General features: G+C 27.5%; 1 protein-coding gene across 1 annotated transcript; it reads right to left on the bottom strand.

Annotated features, from left to right (window-relative positions):
- Nucleotides 1-1319: 1319 nt before the first annotated feature.
- LOC117182745 lies at nt 1320-10372 on the bottom strand. Its single transcript, XM_033375850.1, has 4 exons — nt 10086-10372; nt 8111-8283; nt 1540-1656; nt 1320-1449 (listed from the first exon to the last, which is right to left on the bottom strand). Exons 1-4 carry the CDS (start codon nt 10281-10283, stop codon nt 1320-1322), a joined length of 618 nt encoding a protein of 205 aa, XP_033231741.1. The 5' UTR covers nt 10284-10372.
- Between the last annotated feature and the right edge of the window lie 8112 nt (nt 10373-18484).

Raw genomic sequence — 18484 nt, 5'->3', positions numbered from 1 at the left:
ATTTTATAAGTTTCATTCAATTTCATGAATAATAAATAATATGAATTTCTAGCGAAAATAATTTACGTTCATGTAATAAATTGACATACATTCTGAATGTATGGAGTTAAAGACCAACTCGACATTATGGACTGAAACAGAAAAGGTTTCCAACATGCTTGGATTACAATCATGCAATAAAATTCCACATTATAATCATAAAAGAATTAATTATCACAAAATATATTTTTCTAATAATTAATTGTGAAATATATTACCTAATTTTTAAAACATTACCGTACTTCATAAGATCAGGAACGTCGGTGTCGTGCAGCAACTATTCAAATAATAAGTAATACATTTAACAGGTTTAATTTTTAATTCAAAAATATGAAAATGAAACGATTTTAGGTTAAAATTTCAACGAAGAACAATTTCAAAACTTTAAAAATGGAATATTTTCCGATTTACAATTTAAACAAATTTCATTTCTAGAAGACTAAAGTTCACTTTATAAAATAGAAATTTATATCGGTTTAAGTACAACAAAGTTGTAATATCACAATTCTTCGCTACTGCATTTTTTTAGTCCTAAATGAAGTTTGGATTTGTAAAGGTTTCAAGTTTCAGTACACTGTAAGAATTTTTTATTTTCCATTATTTTTTGTGCAATCAAAATTTGAATTTTCGATTTTTGAAGAAAATCCAAAGATTTGTTATAATAATCTTGTAGGGCTTTCAAAAAGAAATGTTTTTCTTCACTTGACTTTTTTTATATCGTGCGTTGTTCGGCTTCAAATTTTGATTTTCGGTTGATTAAGAAAATTTTGAAAACGCTATAACTCTGATAATTTTCTTTTTATTGAAAAAAGTCATGACGATAAATTGCTTGTTCTTTTTAATACTATAAATATCCGTACATAGAATTTTCAACTTTAGAAAAAAGTGGTTTAAAAAGTTTTCAAAGTGCGCTCACTTTTTGAATTTTTATCAAAAATGGCTCGTTCACGAACTCGTCCTTTCTTTTAGGACCTAAAAAAAGTGTGTCAAAGATGAATTTGATTCGTTCATTTTTTCGAGAGTTATTGTGTTTACGGCCGAACGGACAGAAAGACAGACGCTATCGTGAAAACCTGATTTTCGAATTCAGGGGGTCTCGAAAAGTTGAGATCCGTTTAAAAAGTGTGATGTCAAATTTCCGACAATTCTAATACTTTCTCAATCATAAATGATGAGAATGTAAAAAAATAGCTGGATCCCAGCGTTATAAAAAAATATAATTCAATCAATAATTAAAAAATAAGTAGGATTTATATCGCACATATAAAATATATTTTAATTCAAATAACGACTTCGTAAATGGAATGTTTACAGGTTGGATACAATTTTGTGCAGTCTTCATTCCTTTGATATGCATAGTCGTAGATTCTGTGTTCGATCGATTCGAAACTCGTACCGTCATTCGGTAATCTGGAAATCAAATTATAAGTAGTAATTAAGATTGGCAAGCAGTGATTCGTTACTAGTAAACAACCCGTAAATGTCTATATTTAGACTTACGTGAAAATGGCGTGCAGAAGTTCTTGAACGAAAGTGCCTTGTCCAATTTCCGATTCGCTCCTTTGCCCGGCCTCACAAAGGGCCCTCATTACGCAAGATTTCCCATCGAGACCTGTGCTAAAGAATGAAGCTTTGCTTAGGAGGTCTGAGAGGTGGGTAAAGTTTAATTGGAAACTACCTCAAGCACCACTTTCAAAAATTAATCGACAGACGAGCACATATAAATCCAAGACGAGACTGCTAACGTTACTTCCAACGATATTTGAACAACTTTTATTCGCACTGAAGTAATTTCCTTTGTAATTAGTTCGAAAAAAACCAATTAGAAACTGCATTCTTTTTTATAATTAGGAACGGAATTTTCTCAATAAAAGCATCGGATATTTTACTTTTTAAAGGCTTTTATTTAGGCTTTGCGATTTTATTGATTTTTATTATTTTAAGCTTTATCTAATATTCATTACGAGATGAAAATATTTTCATGAAGAGTGTAGTAGATTTTACTAAAACCTTCATATAAATAATAATAGAGCGCTATACTGAGACAATTTTACTTTAAAATACATAACAAAATTCATAAGTCGAACAAATTTTAGTTGACTTTACAAAATATTTGATTAACCTAATACTATTTTTTGTTGTTGAACAAACCAAGTACTTCATCTACCAGAAGGGTTTGTTTAAACAACCAAAAGAATTTGCACGTTAAAGTCACCCTATCATTGCCGCAAAAAATAAATTATTATTTTTAAAGGATTTTGGACAACACGTATTTCAGAAAATTAACAGAAAAAAATCATGACAAAGTTAGGTGCATTCGAACTTTCGAGACTGGTGATGTCATTTATCCAAAATTTATCGGCAAAAAAATTTGGAGTTTTGTACGTATCTAACCCAATATAAACATTTGACCGATTATTGTCCTGAGAACCTTGCAGTCTATTTTGAAATTCACCAGAAAATTTCAAAAACTTTTAAAATTGACAAAATGGCGGCAGTTTTTATGAAAAAAAAACCCTCGCGTTTTGTTTTTCATTTCTTTTTTTAAGATTTGCTACTAATATGGTCAATATATCCCATATGAGATTATTTACTGCCTACTCCTCGGAAAGGAGAATGAAGTTTTTGTTTAAAAAGTTAAAATTCACAACTCTCGCGAAAACGAGACGAGATATGAAAAAAGTTGAACAGAAGAAGTAATTCCTTAATAAAAATCCTACAAAAAATTCCTAAAGTAGTTTTTTACTCTTGTGGTATTATTGAAATATTCACAAAAATATGAATAGATTAAATGTTCTGGTGTCGTAAATGATTAAGAAGGATTTAAATAAACAGGAAGAACTAATTATTCTACAAACACAAATGTATAAATATCCGAAGATAGTAATCAATATTTTGCATATTTGAATTAACTGATTTGTGTTATAATGTCTTTCATTCTGGAGTTTTTTGGTGAAAAATTTTGGTTAATTTTTAAAAAAAGTTACCAATAATATAATTAGATTTATTTATTTTTCGGCGAATATTAAGTTAATTACAAAATGTAACAAAGCACCCTTTTCAGAACTTTTTAGAACAATACAGTTTGTTTGTTTATTTTTTTTATTTTGTCTTGTTTTTGCAAAAATGGTGAAAAAAAATTTTCTTGAGTCCACTAAACGCGGACACAAAATAAACTTTTATGAAATATATTTACCATATTATTAACATTTTGACTAATCTTGAAATAAATAAAGAAAAGCTGGGTCTTTTGAGAAATTGAATTTGAAACTTTTCCGAAAAACTGTTGCCATTTTGACCATTTTTAAAGTTTTTGAATTTTTCTGGCGAATTAAAAAAAAATCTAAGGATATATCAGGTTAGAAAATAAAATATCATATATCTATATTGGTTTGAAAAAATAATACTTTAAATTTTATTGTCGGTAAATTCTTAATAACGTTTCAATCATGCAAATGGGAAATTCTAATTTTTTTTAACATAATTTTTTATTACATCGGAGCAATACAGAAAATTCAAATGCTTGAATTTAAATCAACTGAAGTTATTTCTTAAATTGAATCGTTGCGTGAGTTTGAAATGAAATTGAATTCACACATTGAATTATTCACAAAATTTAAATACGTGGTAAATGGGAAAATAAATTTTTGAAAATATTTATTACGCGTAACATTGATTTTGCGACAGTATATTCAGGTTTTTTTGAGCACTTACACTAAGGTGATAAAAAAAATTATATCCGAATCTCAAAATGTACGCTAGTCTTTTTTGTTGATTTTGTTGTTTTTATGCTGTCTTTGTCTCAAAAATGCTTTCAATTAATTTTTATACATCTTCTTTTATACTGGCATCACTGTAAATAAATCCATGAAAATTTTCAAACTTCCTTTTAAAGAAAATAATGATTTTTTCTTATTTGTCACATTTTTCTGTAACTATTATGTTCTTTAAAAGTTATTGTATTTTGAAATTGGAATGCCTTATATAAAGTTTGTAGAAAGAATGTTAAACAAGTGAAATAAAATTAATATTTTCATTTAAAATGAATATAATCATTTTCTTCAAACGAAATGTACTAATAATGGTAATGTAAACGGGGATAAATGTATGTGTATACAAATTTATTACGTGCGTTTTCAAGCCTTTGAGAAAATAAAAACAACAAAAAATCCTTAAAAAATTCAAATAGGGCAACTTTAAATCATATCGTATTTCTAATTGTTTTCTTTTAAAAACGTGTTGACTACAAAGGTACTATTTAGACAAGAGTGCGTGATAAGATTTGAAAATTACTTTTTTTTTGCATTATAAAATGAATCTCCCTAACCTGAGCTTATTGAATTTCGAGAGTTTCTTATAATATTTCTCAGCAAATTTTCTTCATAAAAACGATTTTTAGAACATTTCATGGGATATTGTCCAAAAATTTTGTATTCAAAAACGTTTTCGTTTCCCCATCAGTTTTATATTATATTTGCAAAAATCGCTATGTCTAATTTTTTTTAAATAAAGTGCAATATGGATGAGAAGTATAACTAAACATTTCAGGGTTGAAAAAACCATCCTCAAGAGTCGATTTATTAAAAATTTGAATAAGTGTATTCAAAAGATGATGGAGCTCTATATAGATCTATAACAGAAAGTTGGAAGAAGTGAACACTTTACCAAAAAAATGAAGTCAAAAATCGTCTTCTGCTATAACCAATAAGTGGAATAAAAATTAAGTTTTAATTAATTGTTCCTTTAAGTATAATTAACATGAAATATGTCAATTGTTTTTTATTAGTTTTTGTTACCAATATGTGCGATAGAATTTTAGAGAATTTAGAGCGAGTTAAGCGTGTTTTCAAAAACTGGCACTTACATGCTGATGCAATGCAACCCTTCACTGAAGTCACAGTGTACTAAAAAGAGGATTTTTAGTAATTTCTAGAAAACTGTAGCTAACAAACCAGATTTTCGAAATGGCTAAGATTTAATGTCTAGTCTTGTATCTTGTATCTGAAACCTTGTATTTTTCACTAGAAGTATCAAAAATTATTTTTAAAATGTATTCGAAGCGCAGTTTTGATTTATTTAATTATGTTCACATCAATATCAGCATCACTGGAGCATGTATTTAAGCTCATTCTAATGTTTTTAATAAATCGGGTTCGTTCACTTTAAAAAAAAAACTAAAAACGCGGTTTTTTACACATTTTGACATATTTTTACCTCAATTATAACAAAAACGTGTCATGACAGAAACTTTTTACTTTTGAATTTACATTAAGTGATTAAAAATGTACGGGAAATTATATATCACATATCTAATTGCACGTTTAATGTCGAAATGAGTTAATTATTTGTGTCACGTTTTTAATGAGCCTAAGAAATTTTGAAATTTTCTTATCAATATTTAAAAAATTTATCAACCAAAAATTTATTTGTATGTCAATCATTGCTAAAGCTGCAAAAATTTGATTATTGAAAATAGAACTAATATCCAAAAATTAAATTGTTTTCTCGTTTTCTTGTTTAAATCGTACACAAATGTGTGTGATTATAAGTAACTATGTTTACTTTAAACAGAAAATTTTGCACCATTAATTTGCATCTCACAGAAAATCATAGATTTGTTCACTTAAAAAAAATTGTGTGAATTCAAAAAACTTTCTTTCCGAGTGTTATATATTCTTACTTTCTAGATACTGAATCGTTAATTTCGCAAGGTCCCAATTCATCTCATTCATAATTTTTGTTACTCACGTTTTAAAATTTTCAAGGCTTTAGGCTTTAAATTTCAGGACGTTATTTGACATTCTAAACATAGAGAAAATGACGCTCTTCAACTTCTTAATTCCAACTCTTTAATTTATTATATTTGTATATGAATAGGTCACTGAATAAGGAATTAGGGTTCCTTAAACTTAGTAGCTCTAAAGACTGTGTAACATTTTTAGTAGCATAGATGTCACTCTTATTATCAGTTTCTTTGTTTTTTTGCGTTTTTTTTAGATAAAATGTCTTAGTCCATTTGCATATGATAGCGGGTGAAAACTCGCTATTTGAATGCCTTACCCTGAACTCAAATAGAATAGTGATGAGACGACGCGACAGAACTATTATGTCCTTCTGAAAGAAGAATAACTTCAAGGGCGATTTTCTTATTCAGAACCTCATGGTACTTTTGAATTAAGAACAATGTTAGGGTCAATTGAATATTCCCAGGAAATCCAGGGGATTTTGTAAGACACTTTTTCTTCATATTAATGAAAGTGAGTAGCTTATTATAACATGTAACATGTAAACCTAAAAATATGAATTTGTATGCAGAAATTGAATAGTTGCTTTTTAAATTAATTTAAAAAAAAATTGTAAACTAAAGAATTAAATTTTGAGCTGATATAGTAAATCTTGAACCAAAAATTAATTGTTAACCAAACAGCTGGATTTTGTACCTAAAAAATTTATTTTTTTACGGAAATAGATGAATTTTCAACAATATTTACATGAATTTTCAACTGAAAGAAATACATTTCTAATGAAAAAGAGAACCATTGAATTTCCATTTAAGAAAATACATGTTCAACGACAATAACAAACATTTTAAAAAAATAATCTTATTTTGAAAAAAAAAATTAATTTTTGAGTAAAAACGTTAAGTTTTAACAAATGAGTTTATTTTCGTAGCAAAAAATACAAATTTGCAATAAAATTTATGAATTTTCAACTAAAAAGAATAAATTTTTAAACAAAAATGTAATAGGTACAATATCAGTTTAAAACAATTAATTTCCAACTGAAAGGGAATTTTTTATTCAATAGTTGTTCAATTTTCAACTAAAAAAATATATTTTCATCTAAAATGATCAATCTTAACCAAAAAAAAATTATTTCTTTATCAAATAGCAGAACTTTCTGTCAAAAGTATACATTTTCTACAAAAAAAGACAAATTTTCAACAAAATAGTAACATTTATCAAAATAATAAATAAATAAATTGATTTGAACTAAAAGATATAGTTAAAACTAATGATAATACTTTTATAACGAAAAAAGATAAATTTTCAACAAAATACAAAACATTAATTTGCAATCATACAGTATGAATTTTCAAGCAACAGTTCAATTTTTAACCAAAAAGTTTAATTTTCGAACAAGATGATTAAATTTATACAAAAATAAACGAATTTTTAACTAAGTGGTGGAAGTTTTCATTAGAAATGCATACATTTTGAAAAAAGTGGAATAGTTAAATTTTCACTTAAAAAAATAAATTTTAATGAAACAAATAAATTTGCTACAAAATACTTTAATTTTTTACCAAAAAAGATAAATTTATTACCAAATACCTACTTTACGTATTTATAAAAAAATATACTTAACAATATTTAAAAAAATAATTCAATTTGCTACCAAAGAAATTAATTTTCAACTATAATCATCAATTTTCTACCAAGAAGATTAATTATCCACAAAGAAAGATGAATTGTTAGCAAAAAAACATTAATTTCTAAACGAATAGTTGACATTTCGACCTGAAGCATGAATTTTCAACCAAGAAGAATATTTTTCTATTTAAAAAAACACGAATTTTCCAAAAAAGACATTAATTTTTAACGCACAAGAAATATACAGGAAAATATAATTAATTGATTTTCCACTAAATAATGAAATTTGTTACCAAAAATGATGAATTTTTGAAAAAATAAGAATTAAATTAGAAGTTATAAAAGAAGAATACTCAACAAAAAGTGCATTAGTTTAAATTTGAACCAAGAAACAATTTAATTCAACCAAAAAAGGAGATATAATAGAAAAAGTTAAATCATTAATAAAAGCAAATTACGTAACAATAAAATATTTGCATTTCAAACCAAAAAAGATAAAATTATCAAGACAAGAGAGAATTCTTCAACTGTAAAAACAAATTCTTAACAAAAGAATTTATTTGTTAACCAAGAAAGATTTTTGAGATATTCAATGCGAAAAATTCTCTCTTTCAGCTTTACTCTAACAATCTCTGAGTTTCTCTACTATAAGGATAGTTTTTAAAATAGATATTTATTGAATTTATTTTAATACTTACGACTGCAGGAAAGACTCAATTTTTGGAAAAAGGACGCTTCTGCTTTTTCGATGAAGTAACTTTTTTAATTTTTGATCCACTTTGGTTGGCAATTCATATGCCAGGGCTGCTGTCATTCCCAAAACCAAGTCACCTGGTCTGCCATAAGCCCCAATTGTCAAACAATAAACAAGCTGTACAAATTAATTATCATTAATAAATAAAGAAACTTATCGCAGAGAAGATATATATTAATTCCTAGACATTTCAAAAAATTTCTTTGATCAAATCTTGAGTTAAAATATAATTTAAGCAGCATTGATTCTGTATTTTTTACTAATTGTTGTTTTATTTTGTTTATATTTTAATATTTTCTTAACACGTTAAATTTATTCGTGATTATGAGTAGAAAAATAGATAATGATTAAACACAATTATTTTTATAATGGTCCATTTGAAGTTTCTTACTTATACTATTCTTAAATCTCCTTTTTGATCGAGAATATATAAATACTTTATGAATAATCTTCTGGAAAATGTCTTCTTATGAGGCTTTGAAATTATAATACACTAGTAAAAATAGTGCGCTCTAAGCGATAATGATATTCTCCTGATTTTGTTTGCCTAATTTTCTAATTCAGAATTATGTTCATGTTAAATTACCTCAAAAAATATAAGTATTAGTCATAAATTATAATAAATATTAAAAAAGCCACATCGGTTTTTATTAAATTTTCATTTAATTATAAATTTAGTCCAGTTTCAAAAATCTATAACTTTTATTTATGTATAAGATATTATGCTATCAGGAAGTAACATACAGGGAAAAAAATCAAGAAGTTGATTTGGGATTTCATAAGAGAATAAGATGTTCTTAAAAAACATTTTTCACTTTTCAATATTTAAAATTAAAATTGACGGAGGTTTACAACTGAAAGCTCTTTAATTTTAAACATTGAAATAAAATTGAAAACCACATTATTAAATTTTTTATGATTATCAAGAACAAAAACCAAAATTTAAGTGCTCAATCCTTCGAGTTAAAGAAATTTCTGGGGCAAATCATCAAAATAACAGAATTTTCAAATGTAAACATTAAAACTTTTATAATTTTTCATTGTATGTTTTCAGAGTTAAAAAATTTTTAATTCTGAAGATTGACAAACAAAAGTTCTACAATTTTAAAGACTTACAATTAAAAACTCTTCGTTTCTACAGATAATGAATAAAAATGATTAAATTTGGATGATTCCGAAGATCAAAGTCAAGTCTTCAATTCAAAATCTACTAAACTAAAAAAATTTCAATAGTAAATCATCAAGATTACAGATTTAAAATTTGATTTACAACATAAAAATCGCACAATTTTTTATTGTAAATTTTGATAATTACAAACACTTCAATTCTAAACATTTAAAATTATTACAAGTAGAACAGTTTTAAAGAGCCACAACTGAAAATCCTTCAATTTTAAAAACCTGAAATAAACATTATTGAATTTGGGTGATTTTAAACATGAAAAGGCTAGTTTTTACTTTAAAATCTTCCAAATTAGAAAAATTTTGATTGTGAGGGATCAAAACTACAGAATTTATATTTCTAATTCTTGAAATTTGTATAATATTTCTCAATTCTTAAAACTAAAAAATCTTCAATTTTAAATATTTAAAATTCAATGTTTTTCAATTTCGTGCCCTTCAAAAATACGTTTCGCTTTTATCTGACAATTCATTTCAAATGGAAGTAAAATTTTAATTAGCATAAAAAACCACTTCCCTGAAACAAAATTTTTTTTGAACACGAATTAATTTCTTGGGACCAAAGAACCTTTCCTTTGACTGAGAGCCAATGAATATTTTTATTTATTCTAAAGAAATTTTCTTTGAATCAAAGAATCTTTTTCAGAATTTATGAGCTTCAATGTAGATAAATAGATTTTATGAATTGGAAGATTTTTATTATTACCCATGAAATTTAATCAACAAAGTTATATTACCTGTAAGTTACTACCTTCGGAGAATGTCAGGTATCTTTTCTGTCGAGATAACGATTTGCCTTGGGTATCTGAGTGATCTTCAATTACTGCTTGTGTATTTATGGCAACAATAAAAAAATTCATAAAAGCAGTGAAGCAAAGTAGGTCGTGGAGACTGAGTCTGTTATGGGAAAGTAGTGTTAAAGAGTTTCCACCCATATTACAATGAAATAAAGTAATCAGCTAATTATGGAAGTTCACTTCTTCAAGAGTAATGCTAATATAAGAACCCGAATTCTCCATTTCAAAAAATGTAAGTTTCTGTGACTAGAACTCTCGTAAAGTCCGATGTGTTCTGGAAGGCTAGGAAGTTTCGAGGATCTCGTAACGGCAAAACCATTCCGTGATTTTACACCGGTAGAGTATTGACATTGAGCTCTTAATGATTTCGACAAACATGGATCATCGCTACGGTGCTCTATTAATTGAATAAATAATTCTAATTGATTGTTTACAATTTACTTGAAGCCGGTTCTCCTTAAGCTTCGAGTTCTAGAATTCATTTTGGGTGTTTGATCACCACTTTAAGAGCGGAATAGTTGAAATAAGATATATCTATTAGTTCTATTTTTAAATAATGCTAAATTAAAATTAATAATAATAATCAACAAATTTTCGCAGTATGGTCATGGAAAAGGGGGGGGGGGTTGAACCCAATCAACGTAACGTTACAGGTTACCTTTAGAATTTAAAGAATTTTGTTCGAAAAGTACATATGATAAAATTTTAAGTACGTTTCCAGATCATGCAAGTTTTTGCTAAAAAATTATTCTCTTTAAAAAATTAATTTTTTTAGTTGAAAATTCAACATTTTGGTTGAGAATTCTTGAATTTGATACAAAATTCGTCTTTTTTGCTAGTAAATTAATGTTTTATTTTTTAAAAATTCATCTTTTTTTAGTTGAAGGTTCAACCTTTTAGTTGAAGACTCTTAATATAAAAATTTTTTTTTTGCAGTAAATTAATCATTTTTATAAAAATTCTTCTTTTTTAATTAAAAACTCAACTTAGTGGCTCCGAATTCTGGAATTTTCTTACAAATTCGCTTGCTTCGTAATGAATCATTCTTTTTTTAAAAATATTTATCTTTTTTAGTTTAAAGTTCAACTTTTTGGTCGAGAATTCTGAAATTTTATTGACAATTCGTCTTTTTGGTAGTAATTTAATCTTTTTGTTTTAAAATTCATCTTTATAGGTTGAAAATTTATATATTCCATTTTCAGTCCAAAATATTTCTTTTTGAAGCAAAAATTCAACTTTTTGTTAAAATTGATCTATTTTGTTTAATTTTTTTTTTAATTTAATTTTTTTTATAAATCTTGTTTAGTTGAAAATTTAACTTTTGGGTTGAGACTTCTTGTATTTTATTGGAAATTCGTCTTTTTCAAATAAAATTATCTTTCTTATCAAAATTTGATATTTTTATTTGATAATTTAACTGTTTTATCAAAAAAAAAAAATCCATTTTATCTGAAAAGTGTAATAATTTAGTAAAAAAATGAACTATTTGATAGAATGTTTTTTTTTTCTATATAAACTTTTATAAATTAAAAGTTTAACTATTCCTTTTTCGGTTAAAAATCCAGCTTTCTGAGTTAAAAAAAAATCAATAACAGTGTAATTTGCTGTCAAAAAATTCAATTAGGCACATTTCAACACTTACTCTGAAAACCACGTGTTTATTTTAATTACTGATTTATTACTCAAGTTTATAATTCATCACAAGGTCACATAGACTATATGCATATTAGCAACTTAACTCGCTATAAACACCACAAAAAAATCAGTATAAACATAAAATCAGGTTTTACATAAAGGCTACGTTACTTTAGGGATGGGGGGGGGGGCACATAAGTAAATCAACGGTTGTCAACGAGGGGTTAATACATTCTGTTTACGACAGGAAGTTCCTTTGTAGTGATGCTTTAGTTTTCTCACTATTTTATTTTTAAATTGAGTAAAAAGAAAAAATTGCAATATTGGCACACTGAATTAATTTTAATCATGCAATTATGGATATTAATTGCAAATTTTAATAAACTGCTAACTTTAGACTGACACAAAAGTCATCTCACTCATATAACTATAAAAAAGTTATGAGTTTAATGCGATGATAATTTCTTTTACGCTAAGAATGTAGATTTTCTAAGTCAATTAAATTAAATTGTTTTTTCATATCTTCAAACAAAAGTATTGAAACTCTATATTGGATGATTTAGAATTTCATTTTTTGACGATACGAAACGTAAAAAATTAAAAATAAATTATCTGTATTCGTTCGCATTTAATACGATCCATTCGCAGTAAAAGCAAATAATGTGTTCAATTGGTAAGGTATGAAATGCCTTGAAATAAATTGCAAATCTTTGAAATTGTATTGTTGAAATTGTATAATTCTCTTTCAACTAATAAGTTTTTCATTTTTTCATTGTCTTAAATACTTGGCATAAAGAAGAAACTTTCAACGTCTTGGACTTCTCATATGAGTTTCAGTAAAAATATTTCAATATTTACATTAATAATGTGTCTAAAAATCTTTTACGTTTCAAAGAATTTAAGCAAATTTCGATTTATAAGACTTTGAGGTATCAAAAGCTTAATTCAAAAGAATTTAAATGAATGAGCAAAACTGAAAAAAAAACACAATGAGTTCTATTGATTTAATTGCAACCGGAGTGAATTTAGAAGAATTTTGAAGAAATGAGACAAAATTTGATTCAATTCATAAAAATGTGAGGTAGATAAAAAAGTCTAAGTGGAGTAAAAACAATACAAAAATGTGAAAATGTTAATTCAATTTAGTAAGTTTAAAATGAGTTTCGAAGAATACAATGGAAATCAAAAAGAATTTGATGAAATGCCTACGAATTCAAGGAAAGTTTTAAAGATTTCAATGTTAATGCAACAAAAATTCAAGGAAATACACTTAATTCAATATAATTGAGTGAATTCGAAAGAATACAAGTGATTTGAAAATTGAAGAGCTTTCCACAAAATTAAAAAGAATTCAAAATATTATAAAATTGAGTAAAATCCTATGAAATCTGATATTCCCTAAAATCCTTGAAAATTTGGAATCTTTTTAAATATCTTAAAACTTTATAGGACCTCTAAAATCCTTCCGTATTTCAAAATTATAGAAATTTTTTTACAACCGCGTACAAATGTTATTAAATCCTTTAAAATTATTAAATGTGGAAATGTCGACAGTGGGCCAGAGTTCACCATAAGCGCAGCTCTGGCCCAGTTCTGCCCACCAGTACAGACGGGCGGTAGTTTGTCCAGTACCAGCTAACGGTTGACTGCACGATCGGGGCAGTACTGTGCCTTTGGTGCAAAACTCAAACTTAAAAAAAAAGCTTATATATGTTGTTGAGGTGTTTGATTATGATAAAAAACAGTATATTTATAAGCTGATTTAAAAAAATTAAATTTGATGTCTTCGTAGAAAGTTGCTAAAATTGTATAAAATGTTGGAAAAAATGACAAAACTAGACCTAATTTTTTTGAAAAAATTTTAAATATGTTAGTTTCTAGTTATCAATCCAACTTTTAAAGAAATAGTTTATGCTGACTTTATTATTTAGAGAAGAGTCACGCGAGTCTACAGGTGCTGGATTACAAATTTCGTCTGCAGATGATGAAGGAACACTATTTTTCAGTTTTTTTCCGATTTTGGGGTAACCACCGGCAATATTGTATGCCAGTGCTTTGACAATACTGCCCCAGTATTGATATCCAGTACTGTGTCAATGCTGGAACTCTAGTACTTTTCGGCTGTACTGGGCCAGTAGTGGGCCGGTGGTGTATTTGTACCTGAGTGAAAAATATTTTTTTAACAAAGTAGTTTAGCTTTTAAGAACATACTATTACTTTCATTTAAAGTCGATACACTTTCGACTAAAAAATGGAATAGTTGAGCTTTCAGTAAAAAAATCAGGTTTTATCAAAAATATACGAATTAACAACCAAAATAGATAATTTTTTAACCTACATAATGAACTTTTAAAGAAATAGTTAAACTTTCACCAAAATATTGAGGTTTTTAGAAACGAAAAAATTATAAGCAGAAATCTTAATTTTTTGCTAAAAAAACGTAATTGAACAAAATACACCTAAATTTTCAATGAAGAATAACAAATTTTCAGCAAAAATAAAATAGTTTTCCTGTAATCTGAAAATCGTACATGTACATGAAATGACTTTCGATCGATTTTGATTAAACTTCGTAAAATTGTAGTTCTCAATGTCTCGATCAATACTGTTATGGGGCACAAAGTCCGAAAATTGACAGTTTTCGAGTTATAGAAAGTTAAAAATGCAGCCCTTTTAAGAAACATGACCAAATATCTCGAAAACTGAAGCTCTGCGAAAAAAATGTTCCGTATGAAAGTTATTGGGCTCTAACGGGGAAATGCAAAGAAAGTCATGGCCTTAAGACACAGGTCATATTTAGAGATCATTCAATGACTGCCTTCTGGTGAGCTCTGGGCTAGATAATGACTAAATCTCACTCATGTCTTGCCTTCGTTGGCCGGACATTGTCTAAATCAAGCTCATTTCATGCCTTCATTCGCTAGATAATGACTAAATCTCGCTCATTTCTTGCCTTCATTGGCTGGCTGTTGACTAAGTCATTCTCATTTCTTGCCTTTATGGGTTCTATATTGATTTCCTCTTCATATCTTGTCTTTAATGGCTGAATATTAGCAATAAATGACAAGTTTGCATTAAAAAATTTTACCTTGAAAAAAAAGTTCACCTTGAAAAATGACCTGTGTCTTAAGGCCATGACTTTCTTTGCATTTCCCCGTTAGAGCCCAATAACTTTCATAGGGAACATTTTTTCGCAGAGCTTCAGTTTTCGAGATATTTGATAATGTTTCTTAAAAGGGTTGGATGTTCAACCCTCTATATCTCGAAAACTGTCCATTTTCGAAATTTCTGTCCCATAACACTTTTAATCGAGACATTGAAAACTACAATTCTACGAAGTTTAATCAAAGTCGACCGAAAGCCATTTCATGTACATTTGCTGCGGGGTCCTTCATGAAAATTTATGGAAAACTGTTAAATTATCGGAAATTTCAAACATCTGAAAATTTAGATTTATGTTTTTTATATTTTCAGTAATTTATCGACAATTTTTTGCAACTAATCAGTCATTAATTGTAACTCATAACTTTGAGTTTGCCCAACCACTATGGACTACTCAAAAAATATGAATTTTAGTCTAAAAAAAATTGATTTTTTACTGAAAATAGAATAAATGAATTTTCCATTAGGAAACTTAATTTTAACCCAAAATGAAGGAACTAATCTTCAATAAAAAAACACCTTTTTTATCAAGCGTCTAAGCTTTGAGACGCCCTGAATAAAAAAACATGTTTTTACGAATGGCTCTGTCTGTCCGTTCATTCGTACATTTTTGTGTCTGAAGAATTTGAGTTCGTTAACAGAATAAGTTTCAAACATATAGACAAATTTGAGTGGCCTTTAATATACCCATTTAGTGTCTTAAGTTGAAGGTCAAGTTCGTTAGCAAACTATTTTGCATAAAAATTGAAGAAGTGAAAACATTTTCATAATTTTCTGAGACCCCTTTTTTTGAATTTGAAAATTCTATGTGCGCGTATTTACAATAATAAAAAATAGAAACAATTTATCTTAATGACTTTTTTCTATGAAAAATAAAGGACCAGACTTATAGCATTTGTAACATTCCAAAAAAGAAACGGAAGTAAACATTTTGAGCCTAACCACGCACGATATAAAAACCGTTAATAAGGAAAAACGTTGACTTTTGAGCACCCTATATAGTTTTATTCGTAAAAAATAGCATAGGGAACAAGCTACGAAAAAAAAATACAAAAGTTGTTTATCCGTAGAAGAGCTACCAATTATTTTCTTATCATTGGTTATGAGATGTTTAGTTTTGTATTTTGTTCGTAAAAAACATTAAAAATAAATAAAGTGAATACATAAATTTTTGGACAAATGAAACAAGCTATGAAAAAAATGAATATGCAAAAGTTGCTCATACAAAAAAAGTGAACTCATCCAAATTTGTTATCAATCATTTTCTTGATACGACGCGCAGTTTTGGTTTAAATCGGAAAAAATAACATTCAAAATAAAAAAATTAAATTTTTACAAAAGCGACACAAAGTACGAAAAAAAATTAATAGACATAAATTTTCAGACAAAGGGCCTACAAATTTTGCATGAGAACCAACAGTCGCGTACTCAGGGCGCGCTCAAACTTAAGAGCCGCGCATTCAGCGAACAAAGAGAAAATTTTTTTGTAGATTTTCAACAAAGAAGTTTTTTTCTACAGAAACAGATGAATTTTCAACCAAATACCGTCGAGCCTCTCAACAGGGCACCTCTCGGGGTAGTATGGGAAATTCGCAACTCAAGACTTTTGCATGCTCTATCTCTCAATAAGGCGCTATTCACTATATTTAGTATATGCGGTACAGTGCGAGCCATATACATTAGGGTGGTCCAAAAATGCAATACAATTTTTGTTTAATCTAAAGGGCAAGACACTCTCCGAAAAATTTCCATTTCCATCTAACTAACATGGGAAAATTTTGGATTTTCGAAAAATTGAATTCATACATTGGGGTTTCGATCTAAACGTGCCAAGTTTTTCAGGGATCAAAGAGGAGTGTCTACGAATAAAAACCATACTGATAAATTTTATTTTCAGTTTGAATTTTTTAAATAAATATTACTTATTCAAACAATTAATTATTCCCAAAAAATAAAAAAGTCGTTTTTCTGAATGAAATATGATAGTTATTGTTTCTCAAATTGGTAACCTATGCTACTTTTTGTTGAATTCCATTAATCCAATTACACGGGCTTATCAATGCGGATAATCAAGCTTTATGAAGGATCCCCAGTTAGTTTTCTATTCGATATACACCAGTTGCAAAAGTTATGCAAGCTCGCTTAATCTAGTTTGGTGATCTTGCGTCTTAGCACTTTTATTAAGAAAAAAAATTGCTTTTTTCTTGTTATTTTATATCTTCTTATACTTTCCATCATATAACCTTATTTTATGTATATATTTTTTATCGCTTTTCAACACGACACCTTTAATTTAGCTTCGTCTGGGTGTTGAAAGCTAGCAGTCTCAAGCAGTTTATACTCTTGAGCAGTCCGTGTAATGGTGTGTGATGACTTGGCAGAAAACCGCAGAAAACTTTAAATTAACGCCTTTAGGTAATGTGCTCCGGTGGAGCCACGAGATGCAATTATAACTATCCCTGTCGCGAAATGTAATAAAAGAGAGAAGGAGAATACGAGAGCAAAAATAATAATCTATGGAAGCGGCGAACATTTTTCCATGCCCACCCTTACAGAGATAAATTGATAGCAGAAACGCGAGAAACGTGTCGCTCTTCCAGAGCGATAATAACTTTCCACATTTATTCCTCTTCGTTACTTTGTTTAGCGAGGTAAACGATATGCTATATATTCGCTGAGGTGCTTGCATCCATCATTTATTTCTCCTTGAAAATATTTTTTCGGAATTAAAACATGAAACATTCCAATATTACAATATTGAACCATAAATATATATGGCTCTGAAAATTATTTTTTCCTTTCTTAAGGGATTTTCTTAGATTTACCTAGTTTCAACTCGTACTTCTAGAAGATAGGATCAACTGAAAATTTCTCTGTTGAATATAATTTTCTATCAAAAGAGAAATAGATCAAGTTGAATTTGCAGTCAAAAAGACAAATGACAACTAAAGTAATTCATTTTCAAGTAGAATAGTTGAATTTTCAATCAAGGAGATGAATTTAAAACTAAAATTATAAATAAAAAAAGTACATATTAAAAAAGGCAGATCAACTTTTGACTAAATTTCAATCCATTTTCAACCAAAAGGATAGAATTTTCAACACAGGATTTACACTTTATACCAAGCATATGAACTTTCATCAGAAAACATTAATTTTCAACAAAATAAATTAAATTTTCAACTAAAAAAAATGTGTGCAAAAATGTCAAGGTTATATTTTTATTAAAAACAAATTAATTTAAAAAACGAAATTTTAACATATATTTTTTATTTAGATCGAAACTAAAACAGTAAAATTTTTAAACAAAGAGCTGAATTTTCAATGGAAATAAGGAGTCTTCGACAGCGGCGAAAATAATTTTTAATAAATGAGTTAAACTTTCATCCGAATAGTTAACTTTCTACCCAGCAGTTAAATTTAAAACTAAAAAATTTGTATTTTGGATAAAAAATAAAATAGTAAAATTGTTAACGAAAGAGTCGAATTTTTAACTGAATTTTAACAGATTAATTTTCAAATGAATAGATGAAGTGTTACTC

The sequence above is a fragment of the Belonocnema kinseyi genome, chromosome 2 (assembly GCF_010883055.1).
Source record: "Belonocnema kinseyi isolate 2016_QV_RU_SX_M_011 chromosome 2, B_treatae_v1, whole genome shotgun sequence".
In the NCBI taxonomy this organism is placed as follows: Eukaryota; Metazoa; Arthropoda; class Insecta; order Hymenoptera; family Cynipidae; genus Belonocnema; species Belonocnema kinseyi.
Note: the sequence above shows the minus strand (reverse complement) of the source record. Positions and strands in the feature narration are given on the sequence as shown.